Source organism: Acartia tonsa, chromosome 13 (assembly GCF_053477335.1).
Source record: "Acartia tonsa isolate MP-2025a chromosome 13, ASM5347733v1, whole genome shotgun sequence".
NCBI lineage: Eukaryota > Metazoa > Arthropoda > Copepoda > Calanoida > Acartiidae > Acartia > Acartia tonsa.
The window spans coordinates 28,074,207-28,098,270 of NC_137272.1; the positions used below are offsets into that span (position 1 = coordinate 28,074,207).

General features: G+C 35.6%; 1 protein-coding gene across 1 annotated transcript in view; it reads right to left on the reverse strand.

Annotated features, from left to right (window-relative positions):
* Positions 1–1,015: 1,015 nt before the first annotated feature.
* Positions 1,016–24,064, reverse strand: part of LOC145303959 (uncharacterized) — a 32,926-nt gene continuing 9,877 nt past the window's right edge. Inside the window, exons 9-26 of the mRNA XM_080145626.1 lie at positions 20,430–20,501; positions 19,930–19,998; positions 18,871–18,942; positions 18,473–18,578; positions 17,943–18,050; positions 17,092–17,174; positions 12,809–12,911; positions 12,574–12,641; positions 10,132–10,192; positions 4,810–4,920; positions 4,202–4,270; positions 3,681–3,782; positions 3,234–3,329; positions 2,813–2,894; positions 2,462–2,554; positions 1,980–2,049; positions 1,649–1,736; positions 1,016–1,461 (exon numbers count right to left, since the gene is read on the reverse strand). Coding sequence (XP_080001752.1) covers positions 1,450–1,461; positions 1,649–1,736; positions 1,980–2,049; positions 2,462–2,554; positions 2,813–2,894; positions 3,234–3,329; positions 3,681–3,782; positions 4,202–4,270; positions 4,810–4,920; positions 10,132–10,192; positions 12,574–12,641; positions 12,809–12,911; positions 17,092–17,174; positions 17,943–18,050; positions 18,473–18,578; positions 18,871–18,942; positions 19,930–19,998; positions 20,430–20,501 — 1,465 coding nt within the window. The 3' untranslated portion in view covers positions 1,016–1,449. The remainder of the gene's footprint in view (positions 1,462–1,648; positions 1,737–1,979; positions 2,050–2,461; positions 2,555–2,812; positions 2,895–3,233; positions 3,330–3,680; positions 3,783–4,201; positions 4,271–4,809; positions 4,921–10,131; positions 10,193–12,573; positions 12,642–12,808; positions 12,912–17,091; positions 17,175–17,942; positions 18,051–18,472; positions 18,579–18,870; positions 18,943–19,929; positions 19,999–20,429; positions 20,502–24,064) is intronic.

Sequence of the window (24,064 nt, forward strand, 5' to 3'; positions counted from 1 at the left end):
ATAATTGTATATTACAAAATCCAGAATTTAAATGTCGTTTTCCTAGGTTTTTTTTTATGAAATAATAACTAGTTTGATGATCAAAAGGTAAAATGTGAAAAAAATAAGATTAGGCCAATGCATATCTTTTACTTGTAACATGTAAAAACTACATAGAACAAGGATGACAACATCCATAAAAGCGAAGTTCTGAACAGTAAGACAAACTAACATTAACACTTGTAGAGTGTCAGAGCTCAAAAATTAGACTATAAATGTAGAAAAGTCGAGACAAAATTGTAAGTACAATTGTTGAAAATACTGCTTGAATACAGGATAATGTTTATAGACATACTTACATTTTTAGGACTTGATTATAGAGATTCTTCGTTTATAACATTGTTGTCTTAGAAATCGATATTCCAAAAATCAGACCAATCGGATCGTTATATAACATAAAAATTTGTTGTTAAATAAGTTAAAAATCAAAATGTTTAAAATGGACGTACGTACATTCTGGTAATGATTATAGAGCTGTTACGCCTTCATAATCGCACCTAACTACTAAAGAAATCACCGTGCAAAGTTTGCAATCGATAAGACAATTTTAACATGCATACATTATCGAAGAACACAGTAAAAGTGTCGGAATGATTATGACGTAAAAAAAAATTAGCCAATGAGAGGCGACTATAAATTTTACCATTGGTCAATAATGGCCTCTCATTAGCTATTTTTTTTTTTACGTCATAATCAGTCCGACACTTTTACTTTGTTCATTATCGAAAAATTAAGCATAATATTCGATAACTACAAACCTTACACTTCTCCATTTTGAGAAGATATACATAGGTCATGGTATGGTTTTAGGCTATTTCATTTTATATATAAGTATTTGGATGGTTTTATGCACTTTTTCGCCGTTGAAAGTGGAGCTCCTAAAAACTAGGGGCGCAGCTGCTAGCATTCAATAAACAATTAGATCTACAGACTTCAGCATTTTAATTGTAGATAAGCTTTGAGACAAAAACCCAACTTTTGAAATAAAATATTTAATGTAAATGACAATATTATTGTGTGCTATGCTTAATGTAAGCTACAATTAAAATTGTAAAATATTTACACAAAATTTATACTATATTTACAAAGAAACACTTATATAGAATAATATACAATATTAATCATTTTTTTAATGCTACTTTATATATGAAAATGAAAAAATGTTTAGATATCAGTTAATTTAAATTCATCTAAGAACTACACAATATTTCAAAAAAATTACAAAAAATTTAAAACTATAACTAACCATCATAAAAGCAAAGCTTATATTATACTAAATGTATTAACTTGTAATGTATATCATTAAAAGATATTTTTAAAATTGGCCAATAAAACATAAAAATACAAATATTACCCAACACAACTGGGTAATGCTTTCATAATCATAACATGGTATTGCTTCTTGCGATTTCAGATGGCTACCTAAATAAATTTTGTTTTCTTAATCATATTAAGTTAGGTTAAATAAGGTTTAAAAGGGCCCCAAATTAAAAAAAACAGAGGCCAATAATCAAATGTTCCTAGAAATTCATATATTCAAAATATTGTTCGGACATTATGCTGGAGAGTAATAATCTGAAATTGTCGTCTGCCTGTCAGTGTCCAATACCTTGGTAAAAGAGTATTCAGCCAAATCTTTCATAAATTCTGGTTCTTCTTTGCCATCCACCACTAAACGGGTTGGCAGCCCCTCATATCTAAAACAAGGATGATAATATTCATTAGTCGGACAGCTCAGTAATGATATTACTAAAAAAACCAAAGAAAATAAAAAAAGAAATTTAAAATATGAAAATCCTTAAATTCTATTGCAAAACAATCTAATGGGTATACTTCATTTGACATATCTAGCTATAGTGCCTGTAAAGGTTTTGTGATGCAAAACTTTTGCTAAACACTGTTCATCAAAAACATTTAGTATATGTAAAATTGCTTATTACCCAGTAACAAAATTAGAAACATTCTGGATATCTTTTCCAAGCAGCCACCAAGTGTTCACTTCTTCTCCATCTAAATTAGAAAAAATTGTCATATATTTTTACCTTAAAACTGTAAGTGTCGGTATACCATATAAGGCCTTGAGGAGCAATTGAGGGAGAGGGGCGAAGTCCACTTTAATTTAAGTATTCAAATGAAAAAAGTTTTTAAAAATTTTTTTGGACGGGGCAATTTCTCTTGAAAGGGTGGGGTTACCCTACTCCAAAATAGCTTTAAACCGTTTCCTAACAAATAAGAAGCTTCACTGTAATGGAAAACCATATTGGTCCAGCAGTTAACAAGATCTTAAGGTTCGACACAGACAAATATCCTATTTTTATATAAATTTGTATGGTTATACTTTAGTTAAATTGTGAGGGATACTAAGCATCATAGAAATATATTTTGTGAGTTTTAATATTGAAATTCCATAAAAGTTGCTGACCTGGAAGCTTAATAATTCCCTTCTCCTGAATCTTATAGCCCCCAGTAGTCTCCAGAAGGATCTTTGATTCCTGGCTCACTTGAACTCTCATGGCTACAGTTAATTGTATTAGATTGTATGATTTTTCTTATACTATAATTAATACATTTTAAAGTGCATAACAAAATTGTGTACTGTATTTGCGTGATATTGCACACACAGGAATAGGTTTCCAAATTAGTCCTTCAACATAGAGATCACATAGCAAAAATAACTATTCCTGCTGCTTAGTTAATAGATTTGTTAAAAAAACAATTTCATTTATGACAAATTTAATTATCAATACTTCTAACTTTACATTTTTTAAATTACCTTCTCCAAAAGCATTCATGTCAGCCACAAAATCCACAGTTTGTCCAAATATCCTGTATCTTGGCATCTTAGATCCTACCACCTTGACAATGGATTTTTATAGGTTATTTTAGGTTAGGTTAGGTTATATTGTGTTAGGTGATTGCCCCACAGGGTTAGGTAATTGGCCCCGCAGGGTTAGAGCCCCCCGCAGGGGCTAGAAATAGGAGAAAAGCTACTGTGAAAAATACGAAGAATCGCTCCTTATGGAGGGATGTCGTGGAAAAGACTATACCCATACAATTTGTGAATGATTAGTAGCAGGGCCTTTTTTTGTTACCTAAACCAAGGAATTTTCCCTTTTAAGAAATGTTCATGGTTAGGAAGTGATGACTCTTCAACCAACTTGTCATAATCATTTGTGAGTCCTTAATCCACATACCTGAACACCAGCAATGACTGATCCAGTATGAATACTTCCCCTCATCTGTAGTCTATGCTTAGGTCTTTGCTTGATTATTATCCGCACTGAAGAATCCTGAAATCAATTGGTAAATTTTATTGGCAACTAATTTTTTAAATGCCCTTCAGTATAGGAATTATTGATTTGTCAAATGTTCTGAAGGTCGTGCAATGTTACTTAAGATTCACTAAAGTCATTCATTTTTCACAGTTTAAACAAAAAATGCAATTTAGAACTGCTGGCAATCTGATAATTAGATAGATGCTATGCTTTTCTCAACCTTATTGTCTTGAAATCTCAATAAAAAGTTTGAAATGCACTTGACAATTCTAACATGCTGAATTTTGGGTTCAAAGTTATCAGTTACACCCACACCATAAATATTTGAAAGTTTCAATTTCAATAAATTTTAATTCAGAATCCTACCAAAACAGCCAAAGCAAAATCAGCCACTTCTTTGATATGTTTGTCACCATTAGTTGTAGGAAGTCCAGAAGCAACCATGTGTGAATCATTTACAGTGTCAACCTGGTCGAAATTTTATAAAAAAGAAACATTTATAGGGTAGAGGATTTAATTAGTTATTTATCATATCATATTACAGACAGCTTTCTGTGGATAATTATACAAAATTCTGCGGATAAAAATTATAAGATTATTCCAGTTTTGTTTGCCTTAAGAGGCTGGAAGCCCAGGGCAATGAAACTGGTGTTAATCCTATGATTTTTCATTTATTAATTTCAGAAAATTGGCTATAAAACTGGAATAATAATCAAACTTTACCAAACTACTGTGTGTAATGAAGTATAGAAACTACCTTTGATAAATATTAGAATTAAGATTCACTTGCAATTTTACTTTTGTGTCTAATTTTACATTCAGATATAGAAAAGCAAAAGGACAGACAGACACCATTATTAGCTTTGCTGCTAAACATGTAAACTTACCTTGAATACTTGAAATTTTTCCATCTGATAATCAAACATCTTATACAATACATTCAAGAAAATCACCATCTAAATCAGAGTTTTAAAAATTTGATAAAGTTTTATATATCTCAGGTGTTCCTAATATATAGGAATGAAGAGTATAAATGAAAGAAGTTATAAAGAATGTTGCATAGACAAAAGGTATTTTTGACCTAATACACCCAAGAGTATGGTAAGGGTGCATTAACCAGAGAAGTAAAGCACTCAGATACAAAGCTGTGAATTTCTCAATCGCAATGCATTCACGCAACCTCCTCCAAATGAAAGACGTTTATTGAATAATTTAAATCCTCAAAGTTATCATGTATCAAACAGAATGAACCTCATTAAAAACTGTAGAGAGTAAAGAATCATTCATTACAGTGACCTAATTTGAGTCATCTATCTACCTTACTTAAGATTGAGGCGGGTATAGTAATAACATTAATCAATCTTGACAGCATTTGCTGATCGAACTCGAGCTAGCTATACTAAAATAGCTCTCTGCATAACAACTGAAACTAAACTTCAAAGATTATGGTTACAGAGAAATGAAACATGTAATAATGATCATCAATCACTATTACCTCATCAGGAGTATTATCATGGATCATTTTCTGGAAGTCAGCAATGTCACTGAAGAATACGGTCACAGAGTCAAACTTCTTGGCTGACAAATCTCTTCTGGACTGGAAATCCTAATAAAACATAGTATCTGATGTATCATTGATATTTGAATTTGGTTTTATACTGATTTAGCTTCGAATTGACCGAATTATTACTAGCAGCTGTGGCTTTTCTCCTAGATACACTTTAATGAGTGGGGGTATTAATGGGTCACTCAAAAAACCATCCCATGTCCTGAATGAGTTATTTAAGCAAACAAAATTTAGCATAAATGGATATTTAAATCCCAAGGTATTAAATGATCGAGCGTTAGCTCATCATTTAATACCGAGGGATTTAAATATCCATTTATGCTAAATTTTGTTTGCTTAAATAACATTCTATTGCAACAAAAAGGTGATGTTAGCAAATAATTTCTTGAATAAAATCACAAAACGTTTTTTCATTTAATTTTCATTTTTTTCACTGTTGTGTTTTTATTTGACATTAAAAATAAAAATCATAAAAAATCTTCCAAATCAAAGAGAAAAAAATCTTTGAATTATTGGTCAATTTAAGTTCAAAGATTTTTTTATTGTAAAAAGTTAATTTTTTAAAAACATTTTAGAAAAAAAATCTTCTAACAAAAAAAAATTATCATAATCCAAGATGGCGTCAATACATGTAAAATAATATTTTCAAAACAAAAAATTTAAACTTGAATATCTTTTTTCACAGATTGAATTTCAAAAATCGGTCTGACAGTTTTTCCAAAGTCAGTATGATCTATCGAATGAAAAAGGTTTGAAACTGATAGAACATTTCTTTATACTAAAACATATTTTTACTCCTGTTTTTTCCCACACTTCCAAAAATGAAATTCAATGAAAATTAAATGGTTCTCACGTTAAAAAAATTTTCTCACGGGTCCAAAAAATGAATTTAAATGAAAATCATATGTACCATTTAAATCAAATTAAATGGTTCCCACACTCGAAAAATTTTCCCACGCTTGACATTCTTGAAAAATGCCAAATAAATGGATATTTTAACAAACCCAATATCGCGTTTTTTGCAATGGAATGAATATTCCTTGAAAAAAAAGCCATATGTCTGTATCTGTGTATGTTAGATCTTTTCATGAAAATACCCTTTCTCGAATTTCATTCTTCTGCTAACCTAAAAAGTTACTTTAGGGGCCTAGAAATACATGTACAAAATTTCTGCTCTTTATCTCTACTGGCGACCTAGCGCCAGGCATGTAAAATATCAACAGATAACGGTAGCACGGCGGTTTTAACAATATCTCAGTAATGTGCAGGTTTTAAGCTCTTCTGCATATTTCAATTTAAACACATAAGGCCAAAGATATTATATCCAAAAAATCTTTTGTCAAAGTCTACTCTACACCTAGCGCCAGTCAGTTTTCTAAAATCATGCATTTTATACCTGTGAAAAATGAAATCGCCAGCGCTAGGTGTAGAGTAGACTTTGACAAAAGATTTTTGGGATATCATATCTTAGGCCTTATGTGTTTAAGTTGAAATATGCAGAACACCTAAATTCACCTTCCAAGCCATTCTCTATGCATTTTAAATTTTTTAATGAAATAACGGGATTTCAAAACTGCCTTTTGAAAAGGCCTAAAAAGTATCTTTTTTTGTCCCTTTTTTCACTGTTTATAGTTACAACTTATTAAGATATTATTCTCAGTTAAAAAAAAATTGGCGCTTCCAGCACCAAAACCGGCAAAAACAGGCAGTTAAACTTCTGTACCCCTACTTAACCCCCTAACAGACCCCCCCCCCCTCTATCTCGGCTCCTGTTACAGATAGAAACGAAAAACTTTTTTCTGGTGGTTATGTGTATTTTTAGAGAAAATTACTTTTCTATTCATAGCAGTCAGACCGCTCCTTATCCGCTTTTTAGCGGCCAGCCGCTAAATAATAAAACTGCTGTAGAGCAGCCAATTTTAAAGCTAAGAAAACCAAATTTAATGACAAACTATTATTTTTTATAACAAAAAAAATACCTTTTCTGACCATCGCCGAAAAACGACAAATAACAGAAACCACCAATTTTGGCAGTAAAATGGCGGCGCTAAATAATATTTTTATCTGTTTATAGTTACAATTTATTAAGATATTATTCTCAGTTAAAAAAAAAAAAAAATTGGCGCTTCCAGCACCAAAACCAGCAAAAACAGGCAGTTAAACTTCTGTACCCCTACTTAACCCCCTAACAGACCCCCCTCTATCTACGACTCCTGTTACAGATAGAGACATAAAATATTTTTCTCGTGGTTCATGTTTATTTTTAGAGAAAATTACTTTTTCTAGTCATAGCGGTCAGACCGCTCCTTATCCGCTTTTTAGCAGCCAGCTGCTAAATATTTAAACTGCTGTAGCGCAGTAATTTTAAAGCTAAGAAAACCAAATTTTATGACGAACTATTATTTTTTATAACAAAAAAATACCTTTTCTGACCATCGCCAAAAAACGACAAATAACGGAAACTGCTAATTAATATTTTTATCTGTTTATGATCACAATAAAAGACTTTATACAAAAATTGGCTGATTAAGGTCCAGAAAGGGGCAACACAGTTAATTGTTGAAACTAATGTAACATATTTTTATTTTAGTCAGATGCCAGACGCAGGCAATTAAATAAATTAACATTTAGAAATAGGAAAGAAAACAAAGTCATTTGTCTGACAAATTCTTACATTAAGAAGGCTGCTCATGTCCTTCATCTTGCAAAACTTAGCTTTTCTGTCCTTCACACATAGCAAAACCTCACAAAACATAGCTTTTCTGTCCTTCACATAGCAAATTCTTGCAAAACATAGCAAATTCTTGCAAAACATAGCAAATTCTTGCAAAACATAGCAAATTCAAGCTACAGGTAGCAAATTCAAGCTACACGTAGCAAATTCTTGCAAAACAGAGCAAATTCTTGCAAAACCTAGCAAATTCTTGCAAAATATTGCAAATTATTGGAAAACTTAGCTTTTCTGTCCTTCACATAGCAAATTCTTGCAAAATATAGCAAATTCTTACAAAACATAGCAAATTCTTGCAAAACATAGCAAATTCTTACAAAACATAGCAAATTCTTGCAAAACATAGCAAATTCTTGCAAAACATAGCAAATTCTTGGAAAACTTAGCTTTTCTGTCCTTCACATAGCAAATTCTTGCAAAACATAGCAAATTCTGGCAAAACATAGCAAATTCTTGCAAAACATAGCAAATTCTTGCAAAACATAGCAAATTCTTGCAAAACATAGCAAATTCTTGCAAAATATAGCAAATTCTTGGAAAACTTAGCTTTTCTGTCCTTCAAATAGCAAATTCTTGCAAAACATAGCAAATTCTTGCAAAACATAGCAAATTCTTGCAAAACATAGCAAATTCTTGGAAAACTTAGCTTTTCTGTCCTTCACATAGCTAATTCTTGAAAATCATAGCAAATTCTTGGAAAACTTAATTTTTCTTTCCTTCACATAGCATAGAATTTGCTATGTTTTGTAAGAATTTGCTATGTTTTGCAAGAATTAGCTATGTGAAGGACAGAAAAGCTAAGTTTTCCAAGAATTTGCTATGTTTTGTAAGAATTTGAAAATCTAGGAATCAATCTGATTTGACACACAAAAAGTGTAGAAAAGTATGAATAAATATATATGATTGATCACATGGTACCTTCTGAATAAATTTTGATAAATAAAATAAAAATGAGGGACAACAAAACTTATGTAGTACAATAAAAAAATATGGATTTTTTTGTTATAAAAAATAATAGTTTGTCATAAAATTTGGTTTTCTTAGCTTTAAAATTGGCTGCTCTACATCAGTTTTAATATTTAGCGGCTGGCCGCTAAAAAGCGGATAAGGAGCAGTCTGACCGCTATGACTAGAAAAGTAATTTTCTCTAAAAATACACATGAACCACCAGAAAAAAGTTTTACGTCTCTATCTGTAACAGGAGCCGAGATAGAGGGGGGGGTCTGTTAGGTGGTTAAGTAGGGTTACAGAAGTTTAACTGCCTGTTTTTGCTGGTTTTGGTGCTGGAAGCGCTAATTTTTTTTTAACTGAGAATAATATCTTAATAAATTGTAACTATAAACAGATAAAAATATTATTTAGCGCCGCCATTTTACCGCCAAAATTGGCGGTTTCCGTTATTTGTCGTTTTTCGGCGATGGTCAGAAAAGGTATTTTTTTTGTTATAAAAAATAATAGTTTGTCATTAAATTTGGTTTTCTTAGCTTTAAAATTGGATGCTCTACAGCAGTTTTAATATTTAGCGGCTGGCCGCTAAAAAGCGTATAAGGAGCGGTCTGACCGCTATGAATAGAAACGTAATTTTCTCTAAAAATACACATAACCACCAGAAAAAAGTTTTACGTTTCTATCTGTAACAGGAGCCGAGATAGAGGGGGGGGTCTGTTAGGGGGTTAAGTAGGGGTACAGAAGTTTAACTGCCTGATTTTGCCGGTTTTGGTGCTGGAAGCGCCAATTTTTTTTTTACTGAGAATAATATCTTAATAAGTTGTAACTATAAACAGTGAAAAAAGGGACAAAAAAAGATACTTTTTAGGCCTTTTCAAAAGGCTGTTTTGAAATCCCGTTATTTCATTAAAAAATTTAAAATGCATAGAGAATGGCTTGGAAGGTGAATTTAGGTGTTCTGCATATTTTAACTTAAACACATAAGGCCTAAGATATGATATCCCAAAAATCTTTTGTCAAAGTCTACTCTACACCTAGCGCTGGCGATTTCATTTTTCACAGGTATAAAATGCATGATTTTAGAAAACTGACTGGCGCTAGGTGTAGAGTAGACTTTGACAAAAGATTTTTTGGATATAATATCTTTGGCCTTATGTGTTTAAATTGAAATATGCAGAAGAGCTTAAAACCTGCACATTACTGAGATATTGTTAAAACCGCCGTGCTACCGTTATCTGTTGATATTTTACATGCCTGGCGCTAGGTCGCCAGTAGAGATAAAGAGCTGAAATTTTGTACATGTATTTCTAGGCCCCTAAAGTAACTTTTTAGGTTAGCAGAAGAATGAAATTCGAGAATGGGTATTTTCATGAAAAGATCTAGTGTATGTATATACTGATCTGTAAAAAAATTTGTGCATGCGGGACAAATTAGAAGATTCAATATGGGAATTTATGTAAATTTTGAACAAGGACGCCATAGCGTTTTTAATGGACCTATTTTCACTTAGTGACAGATGCAAAGACATGCCCATAGTTTTTAGAATCTTTAAAATCTTTAATGTACTTTACCTTTATTATGGGTTTCGGTAACATTTGAAAAGTCAACGATACTGCCTTCTTTTTCTCTAATCTTAAACAGATTGTGAAATATTCTTTAAAAAAATTCATCAAAAGAATAAGAATGACAACATCTATTATTAGTGAAGCAAAAAAACATAGAATTCACCATCTATTTTTTCAAGTGTAATAAGGAGCGCAGCTACTCTATGATATGAGTATGTCTGTAGGTCCCTATGTCAAGACTGTCCAAATAACTACAAATTCTATTATATGAAGTATATGATGCTTTTTGATTTGTTGTTATCAGGGAAAAGGGAATGATATTCTGACAAGCAATTCTAATGCAAAATTTCCCCACAACCTCCTTCCCCTTTTCCTCCCCTTCTTACCCACCTCTTCAGTTTAATGAAACACTTTAAAAGGTTTCGTCATTTTTTGTGGAAAACTTTAAAAGGTTTCGTCATTTTTTTTGTATAATTTATTGTTAGAAAATCTACCCCTGGTTTTTATAATCTCGTTAACCACTTAACCATTTGGGTTGTTCAGTATATAGAAGCTTTAAATAGGTCAGGGAATGTATTTAAGCAATTATTGTAAGGAGTCTTGGAGAATCTTCTAGCATCTTCTCATAGATGATAGTGGCGCAGCTTAAAAGTAATAAGCATAAGCCCCTAAAATAGGCTAAAAACTTCCCGGGCCCTAAATTTTGAAGAATTTTATTAAAAGAGATATATTATATATATATTTAGTTGTTTAAGCAGTTATCTAAATCTTTTGGTAGACACAGATTGACAAACAGACAAACACTCTGCTTCCTTTACATAATCATACAGATACATATATTCAGGGATCTAAAGAGATAAGACAATGGCAAAAAAATCCCCAATCATGATACACAGAATTACACCTTCTGTAGATTACAATTACGTTTGGACACTAAATGAAACAACCAATCAAAGTTCAATAAAAGTCACTAAAGATGTTCAGACAGTGAATAAGAAAACGTTTTTATAACTATCATAATAAACAGCACAATGTCCCCTCCCTCCCAGGATATAATATTAACCTGGCTCACAAAGAAAAGAATTCCTGAAATGTATTGGATTTCTCAAAGAAGGTTTCAGGAATGAATAGAATTAATACAATATGTTTTGGTGAAGATGTAGAATCATTTAACACATATAGTAAATATGGATATTGTGAGAGATTCTCGCATAACCTGATAAAATGTTTTTACCACCTTGCAAATATAACAATACCCCCCACTTTTTTACTTTAACCCGTCCCCTCCTTGATCATGGAGGAACTTATTGACCAACATCTGAGAACTATAGCAACTCTAATTCCCCTGTCACAATAGCCACGTAATCTATTTTAATTAGTACCACTGAAACCCTAAAGGTCTCTAGTGACAGCTCAAAGAGAGATGGGAGTGAGAGAGTCGAACAACCACCTTAATTTTAAAGATAAATTTTGTAATGTTTTCTTTTTAGTTTACTTCTTTAAAATGCTGGAGGTAACCTTCCAAAAAAGCTTCAATGTAAAGAATAGCCCTGTCGGTCCAACGGTAACAAGATCTTATGGTTCAAACACACACACATACACATCCTGTCTCTTTAAGGATTAAACAGTACTCAGTAAAACAGTGTGTCAACCACCAGAAATTAATCATGTTCAGATTTTTCCTCAAAAACATTTTTTCTTTTTTAGTTCTCTATTGTTCCATGGTTTTGTTATTGTTATTATTTCTTAGATGAATTTGAATGAATATGTCAATACAGATCTAACTTTTAAAATCTATAATACAAAGTAGAACGATGTCTGTCAGTCTGACTGTCTGAAGCTTAAGATCTCAAAAAAATGGGTTTATCAAACGCAGTTCATTACTTCTTAGGGCAAAGCCCAAAGAGGATGGGGGCGAAACTGCTATTAAAAATAAATGGTATAATTGGAAATTTAATGAGTGAAATAGAATTAAATTGGCTGCTTCTAAAGCTAACTTTACAATAATAGATAGATTCTAAAAATAATCATAAGTTTTTTATCAATAGACTATTTTGTCAATGACTGTTTTTGATATTTGATTATATTGAATTGATATTACTTATGAGCTTCGCTACTTGTGTTGTTTTCCACTTGTGATACATACATACAAATATTTATATTTATGAATAATTTTTGGGTATAGTCCTTTCCACGACATCCCTCCATAAGGAGCGATTTTTCGTATTTTTAAATTGGCTTTTTATAGGTTATTTTAGGTTAGGTTAGGTTATATTGTGTTAGGTGATTGCCCAACAGGGTTAGGTAATTGGCCCCGCAGGGTTAGAGCCCCCCGCAGGGGCTAGAAATAGTAGAAAAGCTAATGTGAAAAATACGAAGAATCGCTCCTTATGGAGGGATGTTGTGGAAAGGACTATACCCTAATCTTTTTAAAAACATGTTACTTACCTTAATTCTCTGGCTTTCTTTGATAGTGAGAGGGAAAATATTTGTATAGTTACTGTAGCATTACGAACCTTAAATTAAATGAAAAATTAAATTTTTATCTTTTTTTAGTCACTCATAAGGCTGTTTTTTTTCTTTCCTCTTAGAGGTGTACCTACATTTCATTTTTTATTGTTTTTATGGCAATGCTAATGATGACCAAAAAACATATCACCTATTTAAAAATAATAATACTTACTAGAAATATAATAATTGGAGATATGATCAGGACTAAAATGAGGACAGCTATTCCAAAAGCTTGTTGTTGATTTGCTGCACTTAATTCATTCTTCACAATTTCTCTAAATTATTAGATATATGTAGAGTTCAATTTACATTAATACGTTTTTCATCCCGATTTCCTTTGAAATAAAGTTTTTTTTACGCATCAAAAATTGAGAAACCTAATAATAATTGCCAATAAAATCAAATAAGAAAAAAATATATTACATACTTCCTCCCCTTCCCCCAACCCATAAAAAATTTGGCACCCTCAACTTTGAGTTAAGGGTGCACAAGTCACCCCAAAAATTTGATATTGTTCCCCCCCCCCCCCTCTTGCAAATTTTTAGATTTTAAAAATCAGATAAATTTAACATATAACACTTTAGCCGCTAGTTAATGATTAATGACTTTAAATAATTTTATTAAGAACTCACTTTTCGAAAATCACGCAAAGATGAAAATGAATCTGTATTTGCATAGCTACTCTAAAGTGCTGTCTGTTGTATGTTCACGGGAATTGTAAAATTATCTTGCAATATACCTACAATTAACAATGGACCACACAAAACATATAAAAGAGGTAGGATGTGTGTCTGTGTGTGTGTAGTGTGTACCAAATAGGCCATGTTGTTTTAAGTAACGTTTTATTATACCTAATCATCTATGGAATGCACATTGCGCAATAAGAAAATTTTGTATTATTGATTGAATGGACTTTTAGACAGTTGGATTTATATTTAGCGGGTTATTTTGGTGGTGGAGAGGGGGGCGAAAGTTATCTCAATCTATTACTAAAGCTTTCCTCTTTTTAATATGGCAAATAGCGGGGGGGGGGATGGTCAATCAACCAGAGCTTAAATGAAATAGTTGTTTTTTGATAAATTTGGCTATGCTACTTTTGCTCATGGTTTTTCTTGCTCTTTGATAAAGTTATTATAAATATAATGATTAAATATAATGATCAGATCAGTAGGACACAAGTTCTTAGAAATTTCTTAAAAAATAACTAAATTAAATCTGATTAAAATAGCAAGCCCTTTCGAAATTCGACTAAGCTTGTTAGCAGTGTATATCATTAAAAGCGAAGCTTTCATGTAATTAACCTTCCCTAAAGATATATTTTCTTTTTCTCTTTAAACCTAAAATTTAAAATGATCGACTAACTCCCATACCTTAGGTTTCCAAAATGCCTTTAGGCGCTAGCTACTAGTAATCAATAAAAGTGATTGTACATTGAATAGATGCTTATTCAATACCAAAATAGATCCTTTTGTAAATATATGGTCACTATACATGATAGACAGATACAAAGAAAATTTTGAATGAAAACTTCTATTGAAAAAATTTGTAAAAAAGGTACAATTTTATAAGCGAATCAAGGTACAACTTTAAAAGCGAAGCATCATAATCAATTCCAAAAAATGTAAGTATGTCCTCAAACAGTGTCATGTATTTCAGCTGTTTTGCGACAAATTTACTTTCAACTTTGTTTAGTCTCATTTATCAATATTCTGCTTATTCAGTTCTGACACTCTACAAGTCTTAATGTTCGTTTGTCCTTCCATTTCAGAGCTTCACTTGTCAACCTTGATACTTGACATTCCCCTTGGCACTTTTAGGGTCAGGTGTCATAGGGATGTAGGGTTAGACCTTTCAAGATGGAGTAGATACACTACTTTCACCCCCATTATACACGCTTTTTATTTTATTTACTACTAGCGCTACGCCCTAGAGGCCTCTATTTTATTTTTAGAGTTTTAGGGTTGTCGACCCCCCCTTCCAACCACATTTTTTATTTTAGTTATACATCTTTTTTTTTGGGGGGGGAGGGGGATTTTTTCAGGGGCGATTTCTTTTGGGAGTGTTGTAGTATCCTCCCCCAAAATAGTTATAAATCTTCCTGGGACCTATGAGAAGCTACCCTGTTAAGGTGAACCCGATCGGTTAAGCGGTTAGCGAGATCTTTCGGTACAGACAGACAAACAAACATCCTTTAACTTTATTATAAGGATTGTAGGTTATCTTCCTTGTCTAAATATTATTTACTTTTTTTCCATGAATGATAAACGATGTTGTTAAAGCGAAGCTTTTCTATAATTAGGGTCGGTCCGTCTGTCGTTAATTTAGGCTTGTTAGAATTGTCCTATTAATTTCAAACTTTGCCTGTTGGTTTCTGTAGTAGTTAGGTACGATTTAGAAAGCGTACCAACTCTATAATCATTATCAGAATGTCCATACGTTCATTTGAAACTTTTTTAACAACTAATTTTTATGTGATATAATTATCCGATGGATCTGATTTTTGGAATACTAATTCCTAGGACAACAAAGTACAATGTTGTAAGCAAAGCATCTCTAGAATGAAGACCTAAAATTGTAGTATGTCCTTAAACAATATTCTGTATGTAAGCAGTTTTTCAACAAATTTACTTAAAATTTTGTTTAGACTTTTATAGATTTTGATTTAGATTATTAAGTTCTGACACTCTGCAAGTGTTAATGTTTGTTTGTCCTACCGTTTCAGAGCATCGCTTTTATGGATGTTGTCATCCCTGTTCTTTAATAAAAAATATTATAGAACACTTGATCATCAATCGTTTTCACTTTTATCAGATTAAAAAACGTATTTTGGTATTAAAGAAAAAAAAATAATATTTTTTTGCAGGGGTCATTTTTATAAGGGCGATTTCCCTTTGGAGGATGGTGATACCCTCCCCAAAATAGTTAAAAATCTTCCCAGAAGCTACATTGTAAAGGAGAACCATATCAGTTTAGCGGTTAGCAAGATCCTTGGGTACAGCTCAGACAGAAAGACATCCTGTTAATTTTATATTTTTTCAAACAGCTTTGTTACTCAGGGAGAAAGGGAGGGGATAATGGATCTAAAATTCATATTTCTGACAGTCTTGGACTTTGGGTACCAGAACACATGCAACTTTTATTATTTTGGCAAATTTCAAAGACTTTGGGTACCAGCGCAATGAATGCCGCTAAAACAATTATTCCCAAAGCAGACGACTCTTACTGAACTAACCAATACAAATACTAGCACACTATTTGAAAAAAAAAGTTTATTTTGTTTTTTGAACAAAATAGTTTCTTCTGAGAAAGAATAAAAAAACCCAGAAATTCTACTGTGATACTTCTGTAACTATCCATTCTAATCAACCCCTTGTCAAATATAAAAACGCACCCAAATTATGGTGTTATTTTGTAAGAAACTGCCAGTACTAAGGTCATACCATTTATGATAAATTACAGACTATTCACAGGAAAATAAGACAGGATAACCTAATGTTAAATACTTTTCTTCCAGTGTTTAATAATTTCTTATTATACAAATCTAATAAAGATTGCTATATCTAAATTTTTGGAAATTTCCAGATATATCTGGTTTTGAAGATATTGAGTTAAAACTCTAAAATTGAATTATTTGCTCATTGTCCCCTCCCTTACTCCCTGTTTGTTACTACATGAAAAAATCGTTTTTATTTAATTAGAATTCGATTAGAAAATCATTATAATACCTTTCAAAGAAATGATATCATGAAAATATCAATTAATCAATTTTTATCCATATTTTTTTTCAGGTTAAAATGGTACAATTTTACCAGGGCTCGGCAGCCGCCTGTAAGCCCAAGGGATTTTAATCTTAACAATTTAACAAATTTTGAATCTAATTTGAGGCTTAGCAGTTGCCGAGTCCTGATTTATTTGCACCAATTATTTACAAAATTAAACATAATTGACAACATTAGCAACAGGATGTGATTCTCTGACGTTTTCATTGATCCTCTTCCAAGGACCTTAAGGCATCATTATTTCAAACTTTAAGAGACAACCAACTCTCTCTCTCTCTCTCTCTCTCTCTCTCTCTCTCTCTCTCTCTCTTTTTCTCTCTCCTCTCTCTCTCTCTCTCTCTCTCTCTCTCTCTCTCTCTCTCTCTCTCTCTCTCTCTCTCTCTCTCTCTCTCTCTCTCTCTCTCTCTCTCTCTCTCTCTCTCTCCCTCTCTCTCTCCCTCTATCTCTCTCTCTCTCTCTCTCTCTCTCACTCTCTTTTTCCGCTAAGATTTCGTAAACGGCTAGATTTTTTCAACAATTTCTAGGGTACATATTTGGTATCCCTCCCCCCTCAATTTGGGACTTTTCATATCTTATTTTTACAAAATTACAATAAGAGATTTCCTCAACTATCCTTCTGGAAGTGTGGCCTCTGAAGGCTAGGGACAAAACCATTAGTAGTATTCAAAATACTTACACAATCCTTAGTCTTAAGTCTTGTAGAACAACCCGTAGATCTTCAGTGTAGTTAAACGTAGCCATGTAGTATCTTAAGGCTTCCTGGATGAATAAAATAATGTAGCTGTCTATAGTGCCCTAGCAAATTGGGGATAAATGTCATTGCTTTTGGCCTACCTATTCTATTATATTCAGGAAATACCCTATACCCCATCTCTTTTCTAGGAGGTTACTTTCCCCCTTCCATTTCTCTTTCCCTCTCCTATGACGTCAATAGAATAGGTAGGCCAAAAGCTGTGACATCTATCCCCTTTTTCTTAGGGTACCAAACACAGCTACTAGAATAAATAAATCAACATGCCATCTGTTTTTGTTTTGATTGATAGATAGATATTTCAAGCAAAGGAATCAATATTAATTAAGAACTTTAAGAATAATCAAATAGTTGAAGTTTTTTAATATAATAATGGGAAATAACAAAAGAAAATTAGGATGACAACATCCATGAAAGCAAAACTCAATAATTAGACTGTTGGACAAACGAACATTAATAGTTGTAGAGTGTCAGAACTTAATATGTAGAATGTTAATTTATAGTTCTAAACAAAATTGTAGAATTCTAAGCAATATTAAGCAATTACAAAATACTGCTTATGAACTTACTTATATTTTTAGGACTTGGTTATAAATGTGCTTAGCTTAAAATATTGTGTCTTGTTGTCATAGAAATCATATGAATAGGATAATTATATCATACAAAAAAATGTTGCCAAAATTTTTAGGAGAACAAACTAGCATTAAAGACATACATAGAGAACTACAGACAATGTCTCTTTTAGAGTAGCTACGCCAATTAAAAGAAATTTTTACTTTTGGATCCGGGTTTTGCTCTTTTTGTGATAATATATCTTTTCTACCCGTCATGATTATCGGCATGTCTTTACCAGCCACGGTCAGGTGCTCATAGTCTTTTCTAACCTAGATAGATAGATAGATTTAGAGTTTATATTTGGCATCTGAAGAATGTACATGTACAATCTGTACATGGAAATTTTTTATTGCAAAATAGACTTAAAATTTAGGTGTATTGTCTTGAATAAATAGATTTATAGATACTTAGACCAATAACATCGCGGATAGCCTATGAGGACGGAATGCACAACGAGATCTTATTTTGGTGTAATAATGTACTTGATTATATGGTCAGACGCCAGTCAGACAACCAACCCATTGATTGGATGACTTTGCCTGAAAGTTCTACCTGTGAATAGTAATATGTTGGGCCTGTTTTGGGCCATGACATTGCCATTGTTATCATGAAGTTGGTGGTGGATGCACTACATGCTATGCCACAGTTGCGGGATTTAGATAGATAGATAATTAGCTGGATAGATAGATACCTGAGCAACAAAATTCTGGCTTTGTTCAATATATTCAAATCCGAGAGTGTCATGACGTATGAACTGGACATAATTGTCGTTGGTTATGGATCCTTTTCCATAATACCTAAACAGTTATATTAAGCATGGGTATTAGAAAGAAGTTGTATGTATGTAATTGTTTGTCTGTTTGTTAAAATATATCGCTATTCAAAGATTGAAGAATTTTTAAAGAAAGTATTGCATTTTATACATGTCAAAAAGTTGGGTTTTACTTCTTGGGGGGTTAAAATCGTATTTGATGGGGTCAAATTTTCTTTTTTTTAAATAATATTTATTATAAATTTTTTTACTTTTTTACTCATAATTAAAAGATTGCTCAACTTTGCAGCAATAGGAAATTTTCAGTAGATTTTTACCTAATTCCATAAACGACAGCAATACCAATATTTTCAATTGCTCTCAACAGGTTCTTGTACGCTATCAAATATCTAAAATTAATATGAATCATTAAAGGTGAGGCTGTTCTAAAATTCTAAACACCATATACACTGGAGTTTCTAAGATTTAGGAAAAAAATTCTTTCTTTGTTTTTTTTTGTCAATACTGAACATCTGCACTGTAACTTGCTTTGTCCATTTATCCATCTATGAATTTTGTGCTTCTTTACTACTAATGTTAACATCCTTGTTTTATGTTCTTGCTTTATCTTCTTTGGTTCTGTAGCTTGCTATGCTTATAACGATTTCGGCTGCCGAGCCTTTAACTTTAACTTGAATCCTTTACAAGAATTATATTCAGTTTTCACTTTTAATTATTGTAAAACTAATACAGTTTTGGATTCAGAGTAGCTTATCAAATTTAATTAAAACCAACAGGTATTAAAATGGGATTAAATAAACTAAGGTTTTCCCTCTAACTGCCATGTTGAGCATATAATCCCTCTCTTCTTTTTTTATCAAATTAATTGTAGATAGTTTTGAGGGAGAGGGGCTAGTTTTTCTTTACTTTAGGCTAGGTTGTACTGGGTACCGGGTACCCAACTGGGTTAGAGCCCAAACAGAGATTAGACATAGGTAAACAATCACCCCTCCCCCCCGTCAATCATTATCAATGATGGGAGTTGTCAGTGTTCGACGGTCACTTTGTGGAAAATCACCAATAGACTTCTAGGAAAACAATTAGTAGATATATCAAATAAATTTACTTATTTTATTATCTGATTATTTATTACTACTTATTAATTTATTTATTACTAGCGGATGCGCCCCTAGCGGCCTCACCGGCAGTTAAAGGGGGCTATATGGTTTGGTAAAAAAATAAGATCCCCAGTTTTAAAGAATTTAAATCCGAATCAGCCACAGCTGTCAGATTAAGTAAAAAGGCTGCTATATCGTTTATTCAGCCGCCAAATTTATATTTTTAATGTCACTAAACCGCTTAAATAAGCAGCTACCAAGACCCAGATTTGAACATACCTCCAAACAGCGCTGCTATTTGTTCCTCTAATATCCTGGGACAAGTGATTCAGAAATATTCCATCAGCACTGAAAATAAAATAATATAAAAGTAACAGGATGTTAGTCTGTGTATGTTGTCTTCACTGCTGAACCCATTTAGTTGTCCTTCTCATAGGCCAGGGGAACCTTTTACAACTATTTTGTGGGAGAATAACACCACCCTCCCAAGAGAAAGTGCCCTTATAAAAAAATATCCCTCATTCAAATTTTTATGTTCTTTTTCTTTTTTAAACTAAGATTGAAAATGGCAGGGGTCAATTTCACAAGTGCCTCTAGAAGCATCTATAAGACCAATTAAAGTATATAATTTTTGTGAGTTTAATTAATTCAGAGGAAAAAATATTTCAGAATGGTCGGCAACCTTAGTATTTACCGAGACTGTCCTCAAAGTCAGATGAAAATGGGAAATATATTTTTTTTAAATAATCACGTTGTTGGTTAAAGCTGTATCTATTTACCTGTTATACCAATTAAGAATACTTTGAATGTCTTCTTCATCTTGAGAAATCCTCTGTCTAAAATCTCCATGCCTATATAGGTAGATAGATAGATGCATTTAAACTAAACCAGTTTTGTAACTTGGCATGGCCGTTGCAAAAGCCTATAAATAGATAGATTTATTTAAACCAGTTTTTTTAGCCTGGTATGGCCATTTAAAAAGCTGTAAACCAATTTAAGAAAAACATAATTAATTCAATATTTCAAGGTTTCTAGAGTGATGAAATGGCTAGCAATATATATGTATATGTGGTATCCGCCGAGGATAAATGGCAGACACCGGAGTTCAATTAGATTACGGCAGTGTGACAGACGTGGACACCTTACTATAGAGAAGCTACGCTTCTCTAGCATTCACCAAATAATAATCAACATCTATTTCAGTTGTCACTTTATTGAAGGTCCAAAGAGTACTAAAGCTATATACAACAAACAATAATTACACAGATAGGAATAAATAATCATAACATAAAAGCATTATAATACATATACAATAGTCAGTTTGGGCAATAATGATCCCCCATCCCTGGAAAGGGTGGGGGGAATTAACAATACCGTTAACCATAATAAAGCTTGTCAGATTCAATCATTAATTTTAGACAGAGGGAGGGGGTCGGCAGACCCCTTCCCCAGGACTCGGGGGAGGGCCGTTGGCCCTTCCCCGAACCCCGGTCAGGGGTGCCATAGGCATGGCTCACGGTTGCCGAATACCACAACTCTCCCCTCGGAAGGCTGGGAGAGGGTTTCCCTACCAGACTTCCGACAGTGGTTGAGGCCTTCGGTCCGCTCCTTAGGGCTAAGATATATACAAATGATAATGATTCAATGGAATCCTAGTGGTGAGTGTTTCTCAGGGCTGATGGGCTCCCAACGTGGGATAGAAGGCAGAGGCTGGCTTTGGTTGGCCACGTAGTTCAGCGCCGGCAGGTGTCAAGTTGGCTGGTGGCACAGTTGTTGCTGGGACGGTCAGCAGCAGGGCATGCTGGTTGTTGTTGGCAGCGGCTGGGGCACTGGCTGCCAAGGTGACCGTCTGGGCGGCAGCCTGACCTCCCGAGGGGCCGCGGGGTCTTCCAGAGGGCGGTCCTGGCCTGCCTGGGCGGTCATGCCCGCTATCGGCTGATTGCATGGACACCATTTCCTCGGCTGCTTCCCGGCCGATGGGAATGGCATCCCAGTCTACTGAAAAGTCCCGGGACTTGGCATGGGTGAGCCGGGCTCTGGCCAAGGCCTTCCTGTACAAAGTTGGATGGTACAGGAACACTTGTGACATCGCATTCATGGCTGCCCGTACACCTCCTTGTGCGGCTGCCAGGGAAATGATGGTCAGGTCCCCCAGCAGTTTGAGGATTAACAACAGCAAGCACAGTATGGCTGCGCCATCTCCCCACTCGTGAATAGCTTGTCTGAATCCAGCCCAGACATCCAGGGCGGCCTCCCCTTCCTCCGCCAGTCGGTCGATGTTGTAGGACACTATCCCATGGTCCCCTGTGGCCGAACAGCTACCTTGCTGAACGCATGAGCCATAGGACAGGCCGGTCAGCATGGCGCTTTTATACGCTGGGAACGCCAGCAGTTGCTGCCAGTCGTTCAACTCTGCCTGCGAATACAAACCCCCTGAACTGAAGTCATCCAGGGGTTCTGTCAGCAGCTGCTTGGGCGTATCCAGCGGGGGTGGCCTCTTCTTAGGAGCGGGGGTTAACTCTATCCAGCCTTCCTCCGCGTGCACAGTCAGGGGGTATGTGGAGGAGCAGGGAATCTTGGTGGCGTGGCCGCTATACACTCGTGTCACGGCGTCTACAAATCCTGTGGGCTCCACTGGTACTTTGTCCCAACACTCCTTGTGTTCACGGACAACATATTTGTTGCGTTGGCAGGTCAGCTGGAGTAGGACATCTCCCCTCAGCACCGAGAACGTGCTCCCCTGGACACGCACCGGGTGGGCCGGGTCTAGTTGCTGGAGCTTCCAGCAGTTGGCCGCTACTTCTTCTGCTGCTGTGCTTTTCATGCGTGTCTCCAGAGTAAATCCAATATAACCTGCATGGATCTGGGCCTGCAAGGGGACATCAACATCCCTGGCCGATACTCTGGGCAGCGCTGCCGCGGCTGGATCAGCTGCCACGAACAATGCTGGGTGGTTGGTGGCATGGGCCTCAAAGTCGCAGTTCACTATTGAGGTGGGGTTGGTCATATTGATGAAAAACTGGGCTTGATGGTCAACCAGGAACGCATCCATCACTAGGCTAGGCTGGAGGCTGCGGATCAGCCTCAAGGAGCAATCTCTCCCCAGGTGGTCCCACACATAGGTTGCTTCCCCAGTGATGCAAGACAGCTCAGAATGGGGACATTCCAAGGCCAGGTGGTCAGATTGGGACTCCACCCGTCCATCCTCTACTACGTAGGTCTCTTCCTTGACCAGCAGCCGTCGTTCCTGGAGCACTAATTCATTGCGGTACAGCTGGCCCTCGAAGTGGACGTCCTCCCCTTCACAACCCACCCCCTCAGGGCTGTTGACGAGGGCGCCCACCATATCGAGGGTGAAGAACAGGGGATGGTTCAGCTGGAACGTCAGTGGCTGGATCTTGCCTGGCAGCGTGTAGACTCGGTTCCTGGCCAGGTCTCGGCACGTTTCTGGATCTATCTTGGTTGGCCTCATGAGGGTGGGGACCGAGGTCACCTTGAGGTGACCCCATACCCCACACCTGAATGTCCACTGGGACACAGTGAGCTGGCAACTGTATCCTGTTGTTTCCCTAATCTTGACTTGCTGCAGGACGTGTACTTCATGGCCCAGGGGCACCTCCTGGTGTAGGGGTTCCGTGTTGCACATCTTTTCTTTATTGTAGGCTGTGACGTGGGTGGGGTTGGCACAGTCCCATCCCACCAGGACGTAGCTGGTTGTAGGCCACACGGCTGCCAGCAGTAGTCCCCACAGGACCATCCACCAGTGTGAGAAGCTGCCAGACAGCCATCTACCTCGCGCACGCGGCTGGGGATCTTCGGCTCGGGTCACGGCTGCCTCTCGGGGCTGGACACGGCTGGGCTGCTCCTGGCTAGATACAAGTTTCCATTGAGTGTTATCTTGGTGTGGCCGGGGCACCCCGATACCCTCCCCAATGACAGACTGGCAGGCGACTGGCGCTTGCCTGGGTGTCGGCTCCCCTAGCCCCAAGGGGTCCCTTCCCTTGTCCATGGCATGCCCAGTGGCATGGGGCTGAAGTGCGTGTGGCACAGGCTCGCCCTGACTCACGTCCCTCCCCTGCCCTAGGAACTCAGGTGCATGTGGCACAGGCAAGTCCTTATATCCCCAAATTTCAATCTCCCCAGCCTCTGGTGCAGGGGGCACAGGCAAGGCTGGGGTTTTACAATGGTTTGGATACAATACATTTGTTAAATTGAACTTATCCTGGCTCGACTGGAAGTGCTGGGCAGCTGGGTTCCTTCGGCTGGCTGGGGGCGCTGGATGGCGTGTAGTTGGGCTCTCCCTGCAGGCTGGTGGCGCTGGCTGGCTGGGGGTGACGGGTGTCACCCCTTCCTCTGGGACTGCTGGCTCGTTCCAGGATCCAGGTCTCTCGGTGGCGGCGACGGTTGTCGCCCC